Genomic DNA, 20,647 nt, shown 5'->3' with positions numbered 1-20,647 from the left:
CTGTCACTATCATAGACAATATCCTTCTATAACCTACTCAGATAACACCAAGCCAGCTGTGCCAACAGAGTTGTTTTGTCCATTGCACAGCTTTACTAAGAATCTGTAATTTCTGTTCACTACACAACATTTAAATGCATAATAATGAACTTATTCAAACAAGTGCATTACATTTCCTCAAAATGCACAATTTATGTACTGAAAATCCACAGAGCAGTATTCAGTGAATTACTGTGTAAGATACTTAAAACTAATCTCATGAAAAGTTCCAGCAATTTCAATAAAATTCTTTTAATCAACACATCTTCAGCAACATTTCCCCCTATCTTTAAATTCATTTATTGTAAACGTTGTTTCTCAAAATACTTTGTTATTCATATTGTCTATAGTTGCTTGCTAAGGTAAATAAATAAATAATAAATAAATAAATTGCACCCCAGTTTATGTGCAGACTGTTGCACAAATCCCCTAAATTATTGCAATCTGTGTGATGAATTTCCATTCATCTTTTTCCATTTATTTCATTGAAATGGCTCCCTATTTAGCTTTGTATTTTCCAAAGATACTAAAAGCCCACCTTTTTCCTTACCCTGTTTAAAACCCTGTTTAGGGCTCCATTGTGCAGTAACGCTGTCAAATTAAAAAAAGACACAAACCTAAAGCATTCTTAAAGGAGTACATATTCCTTAAAACCTAACCAAATAAGAGTAGATGTCAACAGGTGTAGTTACACATAATCTCATTCAGATCATAATTCATAATCTCATTTGTGTACCAGTGGGGAAAAAAAAAAAAAAAAGCCAAAATAAACCTTTATCTGGCAAAAATTGTGTGAAACGTGATCAATGGCATGTTTACAATGTTTACGATGTGAAATAATACTTTGAATTTATATTTTTCATTTATTAGAGATTTATATCTCAACTTTCTTAAAAGTGCTCAGTAAAAATTTGCATCCATATAAACCCATCCATCCATTCCTTACAAACATTTCTGACATTGTGATTTTGACTTTAGTGGTGGTACTTTGTAAATAAATTGATACATACGCACACAAGCATAAAAATCATATCACACACATATGGAACTTACCCCTGTGGCCTTCTTATTGTAGATTTGCTAAACAGCAGATCACCATATGGCAACCTCTTAAGCCTTTCTCTACCCACTGCAACATAAAACTGCCCATTCTCCAAATCTGACCCATCCTGTACAAGTTTTCCATCTAAAGTGTAAAGTCTGAAAAACACAGAGAGGTTTAAAATAATAAACCTTATCATTCCATCATGTTTACTAAAAGTACTGAAAGCTATGCTGATCTAATCATGTATATTTTCAGATTTGAAAACCAATAAAGTACAGTGGATACAATGATAAATTGCTATATAAAAAATGACAAGAAAAGACATAGCAAAATGACCTAAATCACAGTTAAACTAATCATAGTTAGAACTAATAAAATACAAAGCACTATGACAGATAAAATATTCTCACAATTTCTACTTAAGTATGGAGAATAAATGACTTTGTAGTTAGGTCTTTAACACCAGATAGATTTTCACCATAATCATTTCTGTTCACACACTTTACTGAGAAGGAAGAAACATTAAGGACTTAGGGGTGAGGGGAGTATGCATGACAACACATTATTTCCAAGCTATGCCAATCACTTCATTGGGATCACTGTCAAATTTGTAATTTTATTTATGGATAATCAATGCAATAAGGAAAGGAGGAAACATTCTATAATGAATTAATCTCTTTCCTATGAAGCACATTCCAAAATTTGACAATTTAAGTTTAAATTAAAAAGCCAACATTATCACTTTTGCATTAAAATACTGAGTCCCTCAGCACAAGAAGGATGTGGACCTATTAGATCCAGTCTAGAAGAGGATCACAAGGATGACCAAGAGCTGGAGCACCTCTCCTATGAAGACAAGCTGACGGACTTGGAGAAGAGACGCCAAGAGAAGAGAAGACTACAGGGAGACCTCATAGCAGCCTTCCAGTGCCTAAAGTGGGACCAGAGGAAAGCTGGAGAGGGAATCTTTGTCAGGTAGGGATAGGGTAAGGAGTAATGGTTTTAAACTGAAACAGAGTAGGTTTGGATTAGATATAAGGAAGAAATTATTCACTTTGAGGGTGGTGAGGCAATAGAACAATATGCCCAGAAAAGTTGTGGATGCCCCAGGGTTCAAGGCCAGGCTGGATAGGGCTTTGAGCAACCTGGTATCCCTGGTGTCCCTGCACATAGCAGGGAGGTTGGACTTAGATGATCTTTAAGGTCCCTTCCAACCCAAACCATTCTATGATTCTATGATTCTAAGTCTTTTAAATGCAGGAATGTTGAATGGCCATCTTAAATTGTTTTCTCTAAGCCTACTACAGGAGCTACTTTATATGTTATTCATAAATTTTAATAGTGCAAGGACAAATAATAAGATTAGGAGATATAATAAGATACATGCATGTACATAAAGAACCTTTTATGAATAATAAAAATAGCCTGCCTTGAGAACATCCGTGACTTATAAAATCCAAAAAACATCAGTTGAACAGAGAAAAAGCTGCCTTTTAAGTTCATACACATAGTGGCATGATCTTGAATAAATACAGAAAAAAAAATGCAATGTGTAGAACCACTTAGAGAACCACAGAATAGCTGAGTTTGGACAGGACTGTTGGAGACTGTGTAGTCCAAGTGTCCTGTAAAGAAGCAAGAGCAATTACAGCAGGTTGCTTAGGGCTATGTCCAGTCGTTTTGAAAAACTACAAGGATGGAGACTCCAGAAACTTTCTGGGCAACCTATTCCAGTATTTGATGACACAGTATTTTTTTTTCTCTCTTTCATTTAGGTTGAATTTTCTGTATTTTAGTTTGCTCTCATTGTCTCTTGTTCTGTCACTGGACACCACTAAAAGCCTGTCTCTGACTTCTTCACTCATCTCCAACAAATATTTAGATGTATTGGTAAGATCCTCCCTAGGCCTTCTCCAGGCTAACCAATGCCAGCTCTCTCCGCCCTTTTTCACATAACATGCACCTTCAAGGCCTTCATCTTCATGGCCCTTTGCTACACTTGCTCCAGTATCTCCATGCCTTTCTTATGCTCTCCACAAGAAAGCACTTTGATTTTCTAGGTGCATCCTGCACCTAGAAAAGTACTGCACCTAGAAGTACTTTGGTTTTCTAAGAGCAAAGAGCAAATGCCTCAAAGAAAAAAAAAAAAAAAAAAAAAAAAGTATACTAACTCTGAAGCATTCTGTATGTACTACTTATATTTTGCATTTACTTAACTAATGCAAACATTTCACAGACATCCCAACAATTTGAAGAAAAATTTATGCTTCATTACCATTCAGATCACATTAGTTACACACAAACAATGATAATTTTAAAAAGAAATCTAGACATAAGCAGAAGCTCATTTCTGAATTATTCTGACTGTATTTTGCTAGATTACATTTCGCTTTGTGGAACTTGCATGAAAAAAGGCAAATTGGTGTACTGTAGTACTGTTTTATATATTTGTATGGTGTTGCATATACACAGCAGTACTTACAGTACTTACACAGCATGTAATGTACTTACAAACATGACTGTGGGTTTTTGTACCTGATCTTTCACTTTGATTATGTTTTAATATTAAAGTACAAAAGTTGTTTGCTTAATGTAACTCCCTTTTTTTTTATTTTTTTATGGACAAATATCTAGCAGTCTCTAGTTGTATATTTCATCCTAAAAATAATAGCCATAATAACTGAATGAAACATAATCAGTCACTGAATATGACAAGGGAATTAAAAATGTATTTTTTCAAAGAAAAAAAGGAACTTCAGATAAATATATAAGTAACTATTGACTTAACAAGTATCACACAATTCTTGCGACTCTTGCTTCTGAAGCTTTTTACCCACCCACCTGGTTTGAACCATTCAAACACATCCTAATATTTCCCTGGTTAGTATTATGCAGAAGATGTCCTTGGTGTCATGTCTTCTGGTCACTGGGGGATGATCAAAGGTTTATCCTGTGGACTGTCAGTAGACTTCCATTTTCCCTCCCGAGTCCAAGCCAAAAAAGTGGCAGCCAAAACAAAGCAAGCATACAGACTAACGAAGCAGACAACAAAGATACAGCTTGTGGAACTAGTATCCCCAAATACCTGCCTGTCCACACACCAGATACCTGCCAACCAGGTTACTGTACCCCATCCCCAAGCAAAATTTTGCAAAGAGAAAGGCTACTTTCTCATTGTCTTCTCTCTCATATTACTTATGTCCCTATTCTGATGGGGATGATCTTTTTTTTTCCTTTTTTTTTTTTTTTTTCCTTTTCTTGTAAAGCCATATGTGAAACTACGTAGGACTTGGCAGCTTTGTATGTCATTTAATTACTCAGAAAAGAAACATTGCCATATACCTAATGCAGGTTCTCGTAATTCCACTTACCCTTCTTTAATGAGAAATTATATCTTCCCAGAATCAGTGGTCCAACAAGACCTCCCCTAACACTGACATAGTTTCAGTAAACCCCAGAAATTAATGTATAACTTATTAAAGAACAACAATCACTTTACTAACGTATTTAATATGCATTCCTAGCATTTTAAGGAAAGAAAATGAAAACTGCATTAAAAGAAAACCAGAAAAAGGAGAATGTTAAATAATTCAAAAATGAATGTACATTATCTTATTTTTAAATAATTAAAACAATACAGAAGGGAACTTCTTAAAATCAATTCTTAAAATGTATATAATTATATATGCTTTCATATACATTATTCAGGTTTACCAAGGACTGATACCAAGTAAAGAGAATAAAATGCAAAAGGTTGTTAAATCCCTAAACAACCTAGAAGCAGGAAAAAAATGATGTTGTGAACAGCTGTTACTCTGTTCACCTCAGAATTATGATAGCTGAGAATCAGATCCAGAAAACTGCAAAACGTGTTTAGGTTTAGTTTAAGGGAAGTAAAAGTGCTAAGTAGCCTGATAACACAAGCAAGGAAATGCCTGACTGAGAAGAAAAAACAGATGAGAGCTAACACTCAGCAGACAGCATTAACTTCACCTTTTATGGTCTGCATCAGCTCTGGGAAAGTAATCAGAAGAACTGAAAGAGATTATGAAGATTTTATCTTCACTGATTTGAGAAATAGATTGCAAGACTAGCCTCAGACATTGTGTAAGCTATAAAGAATGATTCCAACAAAAGGCCCTCTCCTGTCTGAAGAATGGATTTCTGTAATATGCTCTGCATGGGGCAACGCTGGAATGTCAGTAATTTGCCAGTACACACCTTGGCAGTCTGCTTACTCTGCAAAGTTTGTCATGGAGACTGCATATCATTTTGCTCTAAAACTTGCAATAACTATCAGATCTTATTTTAGAGAGCTTATTTTCAGGCCTTAAGGTGATTTAAAGTTACGTATCCAAGATGTCATTTGCTACTCCTGGGATACCACAACAATTCAGACCAACAGAAAATATTGGAACTGGAAAACCCTCAACTACAGCTTTGGCCCTGGTTCTTACTAGGAGGCTGAACTGACTGAGCACAGGTCTTCAAAAACAAAAGGATCTAAAACATTTTTCTTGAAATTGTTTGCCCCAATGACCTTAAAGAACTATCAAAATTAAAGGAAAACATGTCAGAGTAAAATAAATGACCTCCATAAAGTCAGTCAAAATGGACTGCATCCATTATTGGATATTCCAAACATTTTACTGACTTTACAGAGGTCATTGATTTTATAATGATTTGCAACTTTATTATTAATGTTGAATACATTGCATTATTGCATATCTGTTAATAAAATATTTAATCAAGAAATAACAGTTGAAACAAATTGAGGGGCTTTTTTCATTTTAAATAGCAGTTGCAATGAAACATGAAAGTGACTTGAAGTAAATGTATTTCCATTTTCATAGAATCATAGAATGGTTTGAGTTGGGAGTGAGCTCTTAAGAGAATTTTCTTATAAATTTCCCATAAAGCTGGAAGGATCCATTATATCTGCTTAGGGAGTTTTAAGAACATATCTAAACATATCAACTGTATCTCATAAATGTTCAGTTTCTTGATACCTGTGAACAGCTCCACTTCTGAGGGTAACTTTTGCTGTAACCATTTCGAGAATATGGTCCCAGTGATTCAGTGTTTTCCTGGGAATAAGGAGTCGCACTACAGGGCTAATTAGATCTCCATTAGCAATCAGGCTGAAATAAAGCAAAGTAAAATAGTTTGGAAGAGTATTTAAAGCAAAACCCATCTGAAATTAAGAAAGAAAAATAAAACAAAACAAACCAAAAAAAGACAGATATTTTACTAATATAAAATTCTGCTTACAAAATAGTGTAGGGCTCCTGGAGTGGCTTTCGAAACCGTGCTGATGCAGTAATTCTACTATGAGTAACTGGCTTGACCTGTAAGGACAAAGAGAATTAGAAATTACTCTGTCTTCACGTTGAGATAGAGCTGACCACCAGCAAGAAGGGCAGGGTATCTGGAGAAAGAAGCTCCTGTTTTTAAAACATGTATTTTATTCCATTCCAGCTTCACCTTTTACAAAGCATATATAATTACTATTGCAGGTTCACATAATTGCTGAATAACAACCACCGCATGGCACAATATACAGTGTCCTGTGAGATGACAGAATAATACGGGCATCTTTTGTGACTTGTCCATCAATGTTCCTAAGCACACGAGGAAATACCTCCAAACATTGTTCTTATTTTCTTAGTCTTCACTGCTTGTAACCATAGCTCAGACAATTAAACTTCTATCTTTTTAACAATAACTGCTATCTCTGGGTCTTTCTTCTATTATGTAGTTAGGTATTTTTTTTTACTCATGTATAGGTCTTTATCTCATCAGTGATTTACAAAGGTTGCTGAATACTATCCTCATTTTAGAGAATTGACTCAAATGAGGTGAATTGCAGAATAAAATACAAACATTCCAGCATTATGCCCTGTACCCTTTTGTTGATACTGTGTTGAGATCAGGAAGGTTGCTCAACATAAATCCCATTATATTGAATAGAAGGTTATGCAATACTGCCTAGCTACAATTCCCTTTGGAATTAATAAACATACGTTCAAATTTAAAAAGAAGAAAATGGAAAAATAAAAACAAACTCCAAAATCATTAGGAAATTTTCCTAATTCTTCATAATTAGAATATCAAAGTAAAGTGTCAATCCCCCCCCCAAAAAAACATTCAAAAGTCTCAAATACATTAAGAAGTTGGCAGCATTTCTTTAGAAAGCTATAAAAACTTAAAGGATTAAATAGCTGGCATGATCAGATAGAGACATTCTTTAAAATATATGTATAAAATTTATTTAAATTGGCAACATTCCCAATCATTGTGTAATACAGTCTAATGATGTGATGTGTTGCAGCTTTATCACACTTTGTGCTAACTTAACCAATACTTCCCATTAAATTTAGGGAAAATGGTCTGGGCTCCAGTGCTTTAAATATTTGCATGTGTTTTCATAAAACTTAAGTTAGGGCTACAGGTCTGCTTTCCACATATTTCTCTTGCATAGACTGTAAAAAGAGAAAGAAAAAGAAGAACAAACAAACACAAAAACAATAAAAGAGGTGCTCAGTCTAGTAGATATTCCAAAGTGGCTAAAAATGATCTTTAAAATAATCAAATTCACTTGAATTCACTTTAGCATCTTGCCTTTCCTAGAGTCTCTTGTAAGCAATGTAGCCCTCCCAACCTGCCATTTTCAGAGTCTTGGAGGGCTTGAAAGCCTGCACTGGTTGTGGACAGAGGAAGGTAGAATTAGCCTTCACACAGCAAAGCAACTAAATGGAAGCAATCAGCAGCGTTAGGGTCATGGTGATCTGAAGACCAGTAAAAGGGACGTTTTAGTCAGATTCTTCTTCAAGAGGAGAAACAGAAAGAAAGATATAGCTGCATTGTTACAGCAGTGCTTCTGGACCAGTCCAGGAAATGAGCCCCTGGCATGGCTGTCGACCTCCTTTTCCTCATCAAGCATATTTACACCTTAAGATCTGTTTAATAGATACATGTTTGTCTTGCCCTTATACAATGAGGGCATTTGCATTAGTCTGTACGAGGTCATTTGCATTAGTCTGTACATAAACAATGCCTTACTGCCTGAAGTAATTTCGGTTCCCAGACTTGACATTAATTCCAATGTGCTCTGAACCGGATGGAAGATTCACACCTATGACTACAGGCTTGGAAGTGAGTAAGAAAGTTGTCTGATATTTTTGCAACCTTAATGATTCTATTCCATATTTCTCATAATTATGGGAGGCAAAGCTATTTTTGAAGATTGCCAAATAATGGAAGAACTCAGCCATTCTTGAAGAAACATTTAAAGCACATTTTCAGGGCATAAGTTGTCATTTAGGTCACTAAAATTTTAGATGAAAAATTACTAGGTCACAGGAAGAATAAGAAACCACACTTTAAACTGTAACATCTGAAAACATTTCTATTGCTGCTTGAGACATTAATGGTTATTTGCACACTGTAAGCAATCTAATAGAAAGCTTCAGAATTTGAAAAAATATGGTAACTTTCTAAAAAGTATGTTATTGAAGGCTGAGGTAATACTGATTTACATCTGGTCCTAATATTTATGCTCCAAACACAGGATGCATTCAAAATGGGAATGACTTAACTCAGGCTGTCCCTACACCTCCCTTATATCTGCTAGGTTGCCAGGCTTATCCCTTATAAAGTATCTGATACATAACTAGATTACAAGGCTAAAAGACTGACTGATCCTATGCTTGTAGAAACTCCAAACCTAACTAACAATCAGGTCACTACAGATGTCCTTGACCAGCATTACCCATAGGTATTAGAGAGTAAAAGGAAAATACTTAAAGTTCTGGAACACTTTTTCCTCATTAAATCCAAAATGCTACATTTGAAGACCTCAGAGAAGTAATGAGAGGAGATGGACTGTTAGCCCTTTCAAAAATCTGCTCACGCAGTACTCTCATTAGTAAACCTCAAAGCACTTGATACTGATTTCTCTAATGACAAAGAAACAAACACTGGAATAATGACACAGAAACCCATGGGAAGAACTAGGGCTATGTCTCCCAAAGCCCACTCAAATCTTCAACACCACACTGTCTCCCAGGCACAAACACTGTCCCTCTAAACTGGCTTCTCACTTCCAGCAAGAGAAGTATTTCCCATCTGTGATACAATGCACATATTGAAATTCTTCCTCTGCTTGCCAGCATCTAATAATTCTTCAGCCTTCCACAGCAAGATCAATGTAAGATACCCAGAAACAACAGCACAAGAAATCCATACTGAGTACACTTAATAATTCTTTAAGGACAGTAGGGATACTTTTTAAAGGTCCTTGTCACATCTTGCTTTCCTGGTCCTTCTTTAGGTATCTGCTTTACTTTCTCAGAATAACCCACCTCTCATGCACAACACTGTAAATGAATTTTGAACTCCTGCTTTACGTTATGTTTGTCATAGCAATATTTAAGAACTAAGTAATATTTAAGAACTAGTAATATTTAAGAACTAACACTTTGATCCCAGTGACTGAGGCACTACATAAAGCCTTAACTGTTTCAAAACTACAGTGCTACTTTACCTCTGATTACTATTTAGGTAACAAGCTACAACCTGATGACATGGCATTGCTCAACTTTTTTAAGAAAGCCCTAATGGTTTAAGCAGTATTCCTTTAGCCATCAGGGAGCAGACAGCAGGGATGGTGTACTAGATAATCTCAGCTACACTCTCTTTTTCCATGAAAGGCTGGATCAAGAAGCAACAGGCACAAAATGAAACACTGGGAGAAAACACTTTATTGTGAGGGTGACAGAGCACTGGAATGGGTTGCCCAGAGAGGTTTTATTCAAAACCCTCCCGGATGCCATCCTGCACAATGTGCTCTAGGTGATCCTGCTCGGCAGTGGGGATGGACTAGATGGTCTTCAGAGGTCCCTTCCAACCTCAGCCATTCTGTGATCTGATGGGCTGTTGAGGTCCATTCCAACATGGGCTGATCTGTGATTCTAACCTACTGTGATTAGTTTGGGGTTTGCTGTTCATGCACAACTTCACCATCAGAAATGCTTTACAGCACTTTTCCTAAAAGCTGATTCTTTATTCATTCCTGATTCTCACTTCTGCAGCTGATACCCATGCCCAAGCTTGCACACATTCAAAACTGACCATAAAGTCAAGTGCTTTGATCCAGTCTGCAACACTCAGGTTTCAATGATCTTTACTGGAACTAGTTAGAAAGCATTCACTAAATATAAAGAAGCCCTTCAGGATAGTCCCAGGTGTGTCCAATTATTTACTTGTTCCTGTGAGCTGATGAAACCATTAATTTTGATGTAGGTTCCTCAGAAGGCCATCATGTTATTGCACACAGCCCAATCACCGGGCCCCTGAGAAAACAAGCAACCTGACAGATGTTAAGGGCTCATTTATTATTTGAAGGATTGTATTTCTGCCAACAATAGATACTGTGGCATCAGCTAGCAAGTCTGTCTTTTAGGTTACTTTCTCAAAGAGTCATTAATATTTCTGACAGCCTTCTGTGGCCGAAAAGACAGCCCTGGTCCTAAACAAGAAAGCTGCAGGGAACTGTAAGATGGGACCCGCTTGGGCAGAAACTTAACGCTTTTCTTTTCTACCTAAACATAGCCTAAACCAGAACAAAATACAAACTTGAGTTATTTTTCTAAGGATGTTTAAGTCTAATTTCCTTTCTGTATCAAAAAGCAAAAAGCATATGTCAATGCAACATTTGCTAATTCACTAATGTATGACCACAAAAATCAGTGTATGCAAATGCTAAGATGACTCTGACAACATTAATGTGCTTAAAACACCCCAATAATGTGCTTGGCGCAGTGCATAGATGACACCTTTGTTTCTGGGAGTTTGGAACAAAGTATCCCAAAGTAAATTAAGCAGGTACTGGATCATATTGGTACAGAACTCTCTGAAGAGTCTTTTGTCACACCCAGCATGAACAGTAAAGGCAAGAATACTGCATCTTTCCATGGGGTCCACACCTGCTCTGAGAGGACAAAAAAAAAAAAAAATCATAGGAGAAAAACAAAACAAAACAAACAAACAAACAAACAAAAGAACGTAAACCCTGCTAAAGCACACAGGCATGCACAACATTTTCATTTTTTAAACTAGCAAGCATTTCCACAATGCTCAAGATATCATTCTTGCAGATGGTCAATGTATGTTCTGTTTACAGCATAGCTTATCAAGCTCTCCAAGTACAACAATGCAAAAAAACAACACAAGCTACTCTACCCACGTTTATTAAAAATCGGTTTGGCTAGATCTATACTGCACTGTAAAAAACAAACAAACAAAAACAACCTATACAATATTCTTTTAATTAAGCTGTCCTATTATTTTTCTTTTTTTTTTTTTTCTTCCTATACAGTCTTCACTTTACCATCTCTTATTGTTTAGAACAACTTGTGTGACCAATATTAAACTACTTAAGGGTATGAAAAAGAACTTATTTTCTACATCAAGACAAATAATTTAAATATACAGAGGTAGACATTAATAAAATACCAAGTACTCAGCTACTATAAAACAATATAATTCCTTTGAAGTATACAGTTATGCAAAACCACCCCTGTGGAAGACCTGATCCAGGGTTTAATTAAAGAATACATTAGACTGCTCATATTTCTCTTGTAGGAGGTACCACAATATTGCAGTGTCTGGAATAGCCTGACCCTCTGGCACTACAGAGTTACATATTAACAAGGAAGTGGTCTTGGGTGAAAGTGTGTGCTTACATTAACAGAACAGCATCACTAGACCCCTAAGTCCTTTATTTTCTTTTAATTTTACCAGCCACATTCACAACTGATGTAAATCAGCACATTCACATTTACGTCAGCTTTTGTAGATTTACATTAATCAATGATTTACATTAATCAATGGTTTGGTCCCATTATGATTTTATCTTAAAATTTTGTGCATTTTCAGTTTGATTCAAAAGACCCATCCAAGGGCAGCTTCCATATCCTACTGACAATTTGTTGCCAGCATTTCATTATTTGTGATGAGATACTCATCTGAGGTACTAAATGACAACATACAGCAGTAACAAAAAGCATTTAGAACAGGAAGAAGAAAGCATCATACTAGTTGAAACTTAGAGGAAACTTTAAGCAACCTTTAAGCAAGCCAGAGACAGCTAAACAAATTGCTTTATAAAAACATTCTATACAACATTTTCCCTTATAAAATATGCTAAATATTCACAAAATTTAACTAACACATGCAACACACTTAGCAAACATATACCACACACCACATAATCTACTTTAGGTACTTACATCTTCCACTGTTGACTGTTGGCAAAAATTAAAAAAAATAAATAAATAAATACTCAGCAGCCAAACTGTTACTTCAGGTATACTATCATATATGAAAAACAGGTTTTCTATGAAAATCATTTTGAATTATCATGCCTATATTTACCATGTAAACATTTATATAGTGTGTATATATATGTATACATACACACAGATCAACTTAATGCACTTTTCATACAAAAATTTCTATTATGTTTATGTTCAGCTGTGAAAGACTGAAGATCAGCTAAAAATTTACTCTTTTTTCAAACCTTATGGATGGGCTCAGCCGTCAACTGAAGATCAAGAATGCTTTGCTGTGCAGTGCTTCTAACTCAAATGTTTTACAGAGAAGACAAGGTTAGAAGTGTAGCACTGTAGGAAGATCATCATTGAGAATGGCTATTCAGGTAAGGACTCTGAGCAACCCATGCTTTGGTTTGAAATACACAGATTAAAAATAAGAGTTTTCACTTCTTCATAAATACAATAACTGGTAAAAATGTTAAATATTTATTTTGTCTCGCGTAAAGCTGTTTGCTTATCCCTATGTGTAAAGTTTTTGCTTCTGTGAATGCTACCCTGTACTTTTCACACATTCTACTCAAACCTAGACCAGAAGGTAGGACAGACCTAGCAAACTATTCAACATTTCAGCTGGGTTCTCAGGACTTGCAAAAGGTGTGTGACACTTCGGAGAATCAATCCTAAACCAGAAAATGATGTAGTTCACTGAATAGTATTTTAATTGTCCTCTGATATTACCATGCTACACATTTAATTTCTAAAAACAAGGTGATTTTAATGCACTTGAGAATAGTTTAAAGTAGAAATGTGACATTCTTAGCTTGGCTTTTCCCTCCAGCGTACATCAAAAACTTAGAGACAAGCTAAATACAGAATTCTGGTGGCAACTCTACAGGCTGCCATGAAGAAATGGGCTAGTTATCTTTAGACAGGAAAATAGACAGGAAATTTTCTTAGACAGGAAATAGGAAATAAATTTCCTTTTCTTACCAGAAGAGAGCCCTATCAGAGGGGTCAAACTGAGCAACTGCAAGATTTACAGGTTTACATGTATTTATAAAGCCATTTTGGACGGCAGCAAAACAACAGCCAAAAAACCTAACCTCACTGATCTAGGTACTGTGTGCCGGTTTGATATAAATCTGTCTAAAGAGCTTGCCTTTCTTACTACTGTATTAATATAGCCTTGGGTGCTACTACCGTCTCACTCATGACTCACGTCACTTCATAACTAACCTAAGTTTTAAATATTTCAACACAATGTTACATACCAAATTTATCAGCTCATGCAATGACCCATGGCTTTACCAGCTTGTTACAATGGACTGTTTGTTAATCAATGTGCACAGGAAAATTGAGAGCAAATATTTGCATTCCCTTAGGGTAGAACTGGGGTCAAAAGAACCAAAACCCCATTTATACACACCATCACCATCCTGTGATGTGAAAGAAAGGAATGTTCAAGGTTCAGTGATCAAAAGCTAATTAGAAAGATAAAAGTTACTTTTTCTAAAGCTATTACAACATAGGAAATATCTTACCTACTTCACAGAAACATGACTTCTTATAAACAGGCATTTTTATACACTTTAACTAAAGATGAGGAGTCAGATTCACAGAGGAGTTTTGTCAGTACAAAACCATTTTGGTTATCTTACACAGTAATAAACCTGGGTAATCTACTTTTCTCTTGCCACTTTGCATTGCTAGATGGTACACTGGATAGTACAAAACAGCCTTGAGCAAGAGACTACTAGCCTTTCTTCTTGAATGAATACAAAGCACCACTCAAACTGCTGTTACCTGCCAGGATTTCCAAGTTTGCATAAATAGGTCACAACATCACAGCTGTACACAGACTTCTCAGCCCACACAAAGAACAGGTGAACTGGAAATGAACTATGCCAGAAGGCACTTACATCGAGACTTCCAGATTACAAGGCTCCAACAGAACTCCCAAAGTGTTTAAAGCCACTCTCTTCCAAAAGAAATAGCTGGGATCCCTGTGTTTACCTCCAAGGTAAAGCACCCTCCTTTTCAGCCATGGTAGGTGAGCTGGAGGTTATATGCCCTGTGCATCTGGGGGACAAGTTTTGGCCCAATTAGCTAAACCCTGGAAAGAAAAGTTTCATTCAGGATCTGTCATAGTTTTGGGGCATTGCACGATGGGCCATATCTTCAGTTGTCCTAGATGAGTCAACTGCATTTCCTTCTCTACCCAAGCACTAAGCCTGTGTAGTGTTCCAAAATATATCACATTTGAGTTCCTTTTGGATTCCAATGACAGCGCATTCTTCGTCTTAGTTGTATGATACTATACCCTACACTGTTACAACACAGACAATGATGGGATCAATAATGCATATTTTATCCAAGCAAAATAGATCCTGACATTTATTTCTGTCACTGACATAGTATTGTCAATTGTCACCATTTTTACCTCTCATTATTTGAGTATTTTCCCTGAATTCCTTACACACTGAAGCTAAGTCTTTCACCTTCCTGGTTAATTAAAAGGGCCTGAACCTGTAAACAGTGACAGCTGAAGAATAAAAAGCAACTCCAAAAAGATCAAATTTTTCAAAGGTAGAAGTTGTTAATGTTTCCAGTAAGAAAACTTAACGTGCAGCAAAAAGTTTTTAATGAAACCAACATTCCTTATTAAAAGCTTCAGTGCTTGTATCTCTTCCCTTCCCTCCACCTTCATCACAGTAACCCTACAGAATGAGGCAGCTGTGCCAACTGAGGAAGTGACGAACTTTCAAGTTCCATATTAGATGCAATACACACCATTAAATCTCCAGTGCCATGGACCAAGGCCTCTGCAAATCTTTCTGTTGCTCCAAAATCCACTAAAGCCAATCTGTAAGCAATCTGGTAATTAAAATACTCAGAATTTTACAATTCAGGTATACAGAACTATACAAACAGTAATTTTATGAATCTGCAGGCCCAGTTAGAAAAAAAGGACACAGCTCTGTTTCAACTGGATGTCTGGTCATTTCTTCTCTGATTCCTCCTGGTATTAGATTATGAACACTCGGGAAGAGTATCTGTTTTGTATGACTTGTTTTGCTAATTATGTTACCAGGATACTAAATAGCAAACAATGCAATATAAAGTTTAACTATTAAAGATGCTGCTCAGGAGATTAAAGATGTATATCATAATTATTTAATCTTTGCATTTTGATAGTCTTATTCCCAATACTCCTAATTATAGAAGTCCTAATTATATACAGCATCAGAAAAATGAGAAGTATGTCACTCAGTCTCCTACGAGCAGCAGAAGAAATCAAGCTGTTTAGATGTGAACTTCCGAGAGGGTTTTTATACTGGCATAGAATTATAAAGTGGACCTTTATGCACAGTTTCTTTCCAGACGTGAATATTCTGTATACAGTAATTTAAAGTACCACAATAAAGTATCACAATATTTATTTGTTTCTTTCTGTTAGGAAAAAAAAATCATTTCCATGAGTATGGCATCAAACGGTTGTAGCTTTCACACACTGGGATCATTTCTAAGGTATTTATTAGACAGCATTCTACTCATCCATCATTGGTGAGGCCACATGTGGATTACTGTGTCCAGCTCTTGGCCCCCCAGTACAAGAGAGACACATGGACGTACCAGAAAGAGTCCAATGGAGAGTCACTACAATGCTCAAGGGACCAGAGCACCTCTCCTTTAAGGAGAGGCTGAGAGAGCTGGGACTGGAGTTCAGCCTGGAGAAGAGAAGGCTCTTATCAGGGGGATCTTATCAATGTCTATAAATACCTGAGGGGAGGGGATGAGGAAGATGGAACCAGGCTTTTTTCTGTGGTGCCTACTGACAGAGCTACAGGCAGTGGGCACAAACTGCAGAACAGGAAGTTCCATCAAACATTGGGAAGCATTTTGCAGTACGGATGACTGAGCACTGGAATAGATTCCTCAGAGAGGCTGTGGAGTCTCCCTCCCTGGAGATCTTCAAAAGGCATTTGGACGTGTTCCTGGGCAACCTGCTCTAGGTGTCCCTGCTTGAGCAGGGGGTTGGATCAGATGGCCTCCAGAGGTCCTTTCTAACCTTAACCATTCTGTGATTTCCAGGCACTCTACCCTCAGAAAATTATATCCTGTACAGAGAAAATACGGATGAAGCATTTCTCATTGACAGGTAAAAATTAAAATGAATCAAGAGACCACTCACTGAAAAACAGCCACTTTTTCCCATGATTAGAAGTCTCGGATATGATAAATATTAGGTTTGAAATAAACAATAATTGCAAGTACTGAGATTTTTCATGAGAGCGTACTTAGAAAAATATACAAGTGTGTTAGAGACAAGGTATATCCAGCATTAATATATCAAAATCATTTGTGAGTCAAGACATTATAAACTTTAAAAATTCAATTTTTACAGATTCATGCAATTATATAATTGCCCACAGATGACTGGAGACTCCACTGTAGCAAGAAAAATGAACTTAATGGATACAGAAGAAATAATTGACCAAAATGATACTACAACAACATTTTAAAATGTGGAAGAACAGAGGGAAACAGAAATGACAACTCTTCAAAATATTTTTATAGCAACATCTCAGATGTATTTTAAGGAAAATTCTAATGACAAGTTCTGATCTGTCAAGTCTCAAACATGGTATTTTCCATTTCACCCTGCCCTGTCAAGGTGCCTGACTCTTCAGCTGACTCTGGACAGTGCTAGGGAGTCCTTCCTGATCCAGGATCCTACCAAGGACGGAGCATCTAAATGACCTAGAGTGTGATCTGCTGATAAACTATGCCTACCCCATAAGATCCCATAGCTGATGTGCTACAGCTTGAGACTGTCAGCAGAAGGCACATTCTGCCAGTCACAATCTTGTTCTGCAGCCACATTTCATCAAAGGACCAGACACACTCTGTGAAGTCCCCTAGCAGGCAACATGCACTCCACTGCATGTTCTAGTACATGACTGTGTTATCCAGCATGTGATCAGCATGAGGGACTGACAGGCACTGCATCAGAAAAGGAAATGAAAAAGTTTCAAAATATTAAAGCACTTATTCACATCCTGGTAATTATCAAGCTGTTTCACTACAGAGGGATGTTCTGGGGTTGCACACAGATGCTAATACTCAGGCCATAAATGCATGAAAGTTTTGAGGAATCTTTACTAATCTTCTGAAAAATCGTTAGTGAGAATACTGATTGTTGTATTCTACAAATACTTCTCCAAATATGACCACATCTAAACCAGCCTATAAAAGAAGAATCTGCAAATGAAATAGAATAATGTAAGAGCAAAACATGCTTATGTAAGACAGTGAAAAAAGGATTGAAGCACAGGAAAAAAGTGATCAAGAAACAACTACTAAGTTTCAGGCAATAAAATTACAGAAGTATACCCAGGCTGATCATGCAAGAAATCTAGAGGTAGAAAGGTGGTGGGTTTCCCTGAACCCCACATGGGGCCGAATACCATGCATCCCATGGTCCTGAAGGAATTGGCTGATGTAGTGGCCAAGCCTTTCTCTGTCATATTTGAAAAGTCCTTCCAGTCCAGCAAAGTCCCTGGTGACTGGAAGAAGGGAAACATCACTCCCATTTTTAAAAAGGATTGAAAGGAAGACCTGGGGAACTACAGATTGGTGAGCTTCACCTCTGTGCCTGGGAAGATCATGGAACAGATCCACTGGGAGGGGAGGAACTGGTGGAGGAGGAACCCTTCCAACCCAAGCCATTCTGTGTTTCTGTGAAAGGTAGGATAACTTCTGGTGGGTGGTTGGTAGAGAGACCCTAGTGCATCCCTCGCAACTGGGCCCCTGACATGCATCACTGAATCTGGCAGTCCAAGACTATGCATATACACAGTCACTTGTAATGCTAAAAAATGGTGCTCCAGAGTGAACCCACCACTCAAAGAAGGTAGTTAATGAGATCCTTCCTCAACTAGCCCAACACTTGCCAAACAGCTCTTAAAGTGCCAATTTTCATACTCACTGGCTATACTTACAGCTCCCAATCAGAGGGCGATAATGTTATAAATACACTATCAATAGGCAAACATGTTATAAAGTGTGGAGCATGATGTTTCCATAGCATTGTCCCAACTGCTTAAATATCATAAAAAACAATGGTGAACTTGAGGAAAGGAGTCTACATCATCCTTGTTTCTCTATAATATAGATCCAGATCTAGATATGGCTTATGTAGAGTAAGAAATATACATAAAGTTTTATTAAATATTTAAAAAAAAAATCTGGAATATGAATTGGTAAGAGAGATCCAAGTGAACAATGAATCCTGAGCTGCACAAAAGATATTTATGTTAGTGTTTGCTACACAATCACCTTGTCCTATAAGCCCAGGAGAAAAAATAAAGTGCAAACAAACAAACTAAAAAAGTCAGTGTTGTTACTACCTAAGAAAATCTGTCTGCTATCAACCAAGGGCAAATCTATCTATAGTAGTAATGCAGTAATGCAGATTAACACAGGCCTACTATAAATTTAGTAAATCAAATCTGTTTCATTATGTTTATTTGTTCTTCCTGTTGAAAGAGACTGGTTCTTTGATATCAAAGTACATCAATTCTTCCTAGGTGCCTTCAACTCTTTACTTTCATTGCAAAGATGGTTTATTTCAGTATGTTCAAAAAACTGTTGGTCATAAAAAGTCAGACAAAGAAAGGAGGTTTCAGATGCACACACATTTGTCTCAAACACGGAACTTAAAACAAATAGTTGCCCACAGAATCTGCAAATCCAAAAACCCAGTTTTACTCTTCAGCAGATTACCCACAAACCAGCCCCAAGGACAATTTATCTATTTGAGTGCCCAAGGAGGAACCATCTAGATTAGAGAGAGTGCCTAAAGAAATATCAATGTCCACTCTTTCTTAATACATTATAATTGGAAAATAATGTTCTGTACCTTTTACAAACAATTAAGCTTATAATAAGCAAATGGTAACTGTGTTGGTCCATACTTCCTCAGGAGATTTGTTAAATTCCTCAAGCACATCATTTAACATGTATTTACACTTGCAGATCACCTTCACTGCAAAACAAATCTCTCTTTCAAAACATGAAGACCAGTTGCCAAAAAACATGAAGGACAGATATATATCTGAATAATGTTTCTTATTAAAGTTTAAGCATGGGTTAAGATTAAATATTTTTACTACTTTCTCTATCAGTACTGTAACAATACAAAGTTTTGAGACATATTATTACAGCATTACGGTTCTGACGGGGGCCAAGAGCCTGGATGCCTCTGCACAAAATTTTCTCATGCTCATGGGCCACATGTCTTCTTTCATCCTTACTGTTGTCTCTGAAAGCGGGAGAAGGGAGAAATCCAAACTTACTATCACCACAATACCCTCCGAAAGTCTAAACTAAGATGGGATGTGACACTTCTGAGGGATTAGCTTGTTGCAGAAGTGACCAAAAGGAAATTGAAAATCAGACTTCTTGTAGAAAGCTTGCTTCAGACTTCCATGCAGACCAACTACCATAACAAGGTATAGTGCAAAAGATATGTTGTCACCTGTCTGATGGGCTAAACATCAAAACAGAAGGGAAAGAGTACCACTACCTCAGTAAGAAGTTTGAGCCTGAGAAAAATTTGCTCATACAGACAGCCTGTCTCTCTTTACCACTGATGCTCATTGCCTTATTTCTGATTTGTTCTTTTCTTTCTCCCTCTTCATTACCTGCAGCTCACCTTTCTGACTGTCACACACACTTCCATTCAAGTGAAGGTGCAGCACTGTGAAAACGAGCTGAGTGGCACGCTCAGGTTCTGGTGTCACAGCAGGATGAGAACTAAGGGGCTTTACCTTATCTGAGCACTGCTGCTAATGCTAAGTGGAGTAGAGTACAAATGGGCAAGGAAGTACCTAACAGTGGATACACCTGACAGTGGATGAAGTTAAAAGAACAAATGATGTGACTTTAAAATCCTACCAGCTCTAGAAGCATGCAGTAGGGTATAAGCTTGTGAAGACATACTTGACAGTTTCTCAAATGTTACTGAATCTAAGCTTATCTCAGAAATCCAGGAACCGAGAGAAGATGTTAATGTGAAACTAAACAACATGCAGATAGATGTTCTGAAATTAAAAGGATGTTGCAGGTTTTTGCTGTTCTAAACTCCTACCTTTCTTCTACACAGTTATCCATTTTCTCTTGAACTATTCTCTTCATCACATGCACTAAGTATGACAGCCTCAAC

The 20,647-nt window shown here is 36.8% G+C and overlaps 1 protein-coding gene across 1 annotated transcript in view; it reads right to left on the bottom strand.

Annotated features, from left to right (window-relative positions):
• DCDC2 (doublecortin domain containing 2) overlaps nt 1-20,647 on the bottom strand; it is a 61,782-nt gene that overhangs the window by 34,264 nt on the left and 6,871 nt on the right. The window contains 3 exon segments of the mRNA XM_032182886.1: nt 1,093-1,239; nt 6,094-6,225; nt 6,356-6,432. Coding sequence (XP_032038777.1) covers nt 1,093-1,239; nt 6,094-6,225; nt 6,356-6,432 — 356 coding nt within the window.

This window comes from Aythya fuligula, chromosome 2 (assembly GCF_009819795.1).
Source record: "Aythya fuligula isolate bAytFul2 chromosome 2, bAytFul2.pri, whole genome shotgun sequence".
In the NCBI taxonomy this organism is placed as follows: domain Eukaryota; kingdom Metazoa; phylum Chordata; class Aves; order Anseriformes; family Anatidae; genus Aythya; species Aythya fuligula.
This window is presented reverse-complemented; position numbering and strand designations above follow the sequence as displayed.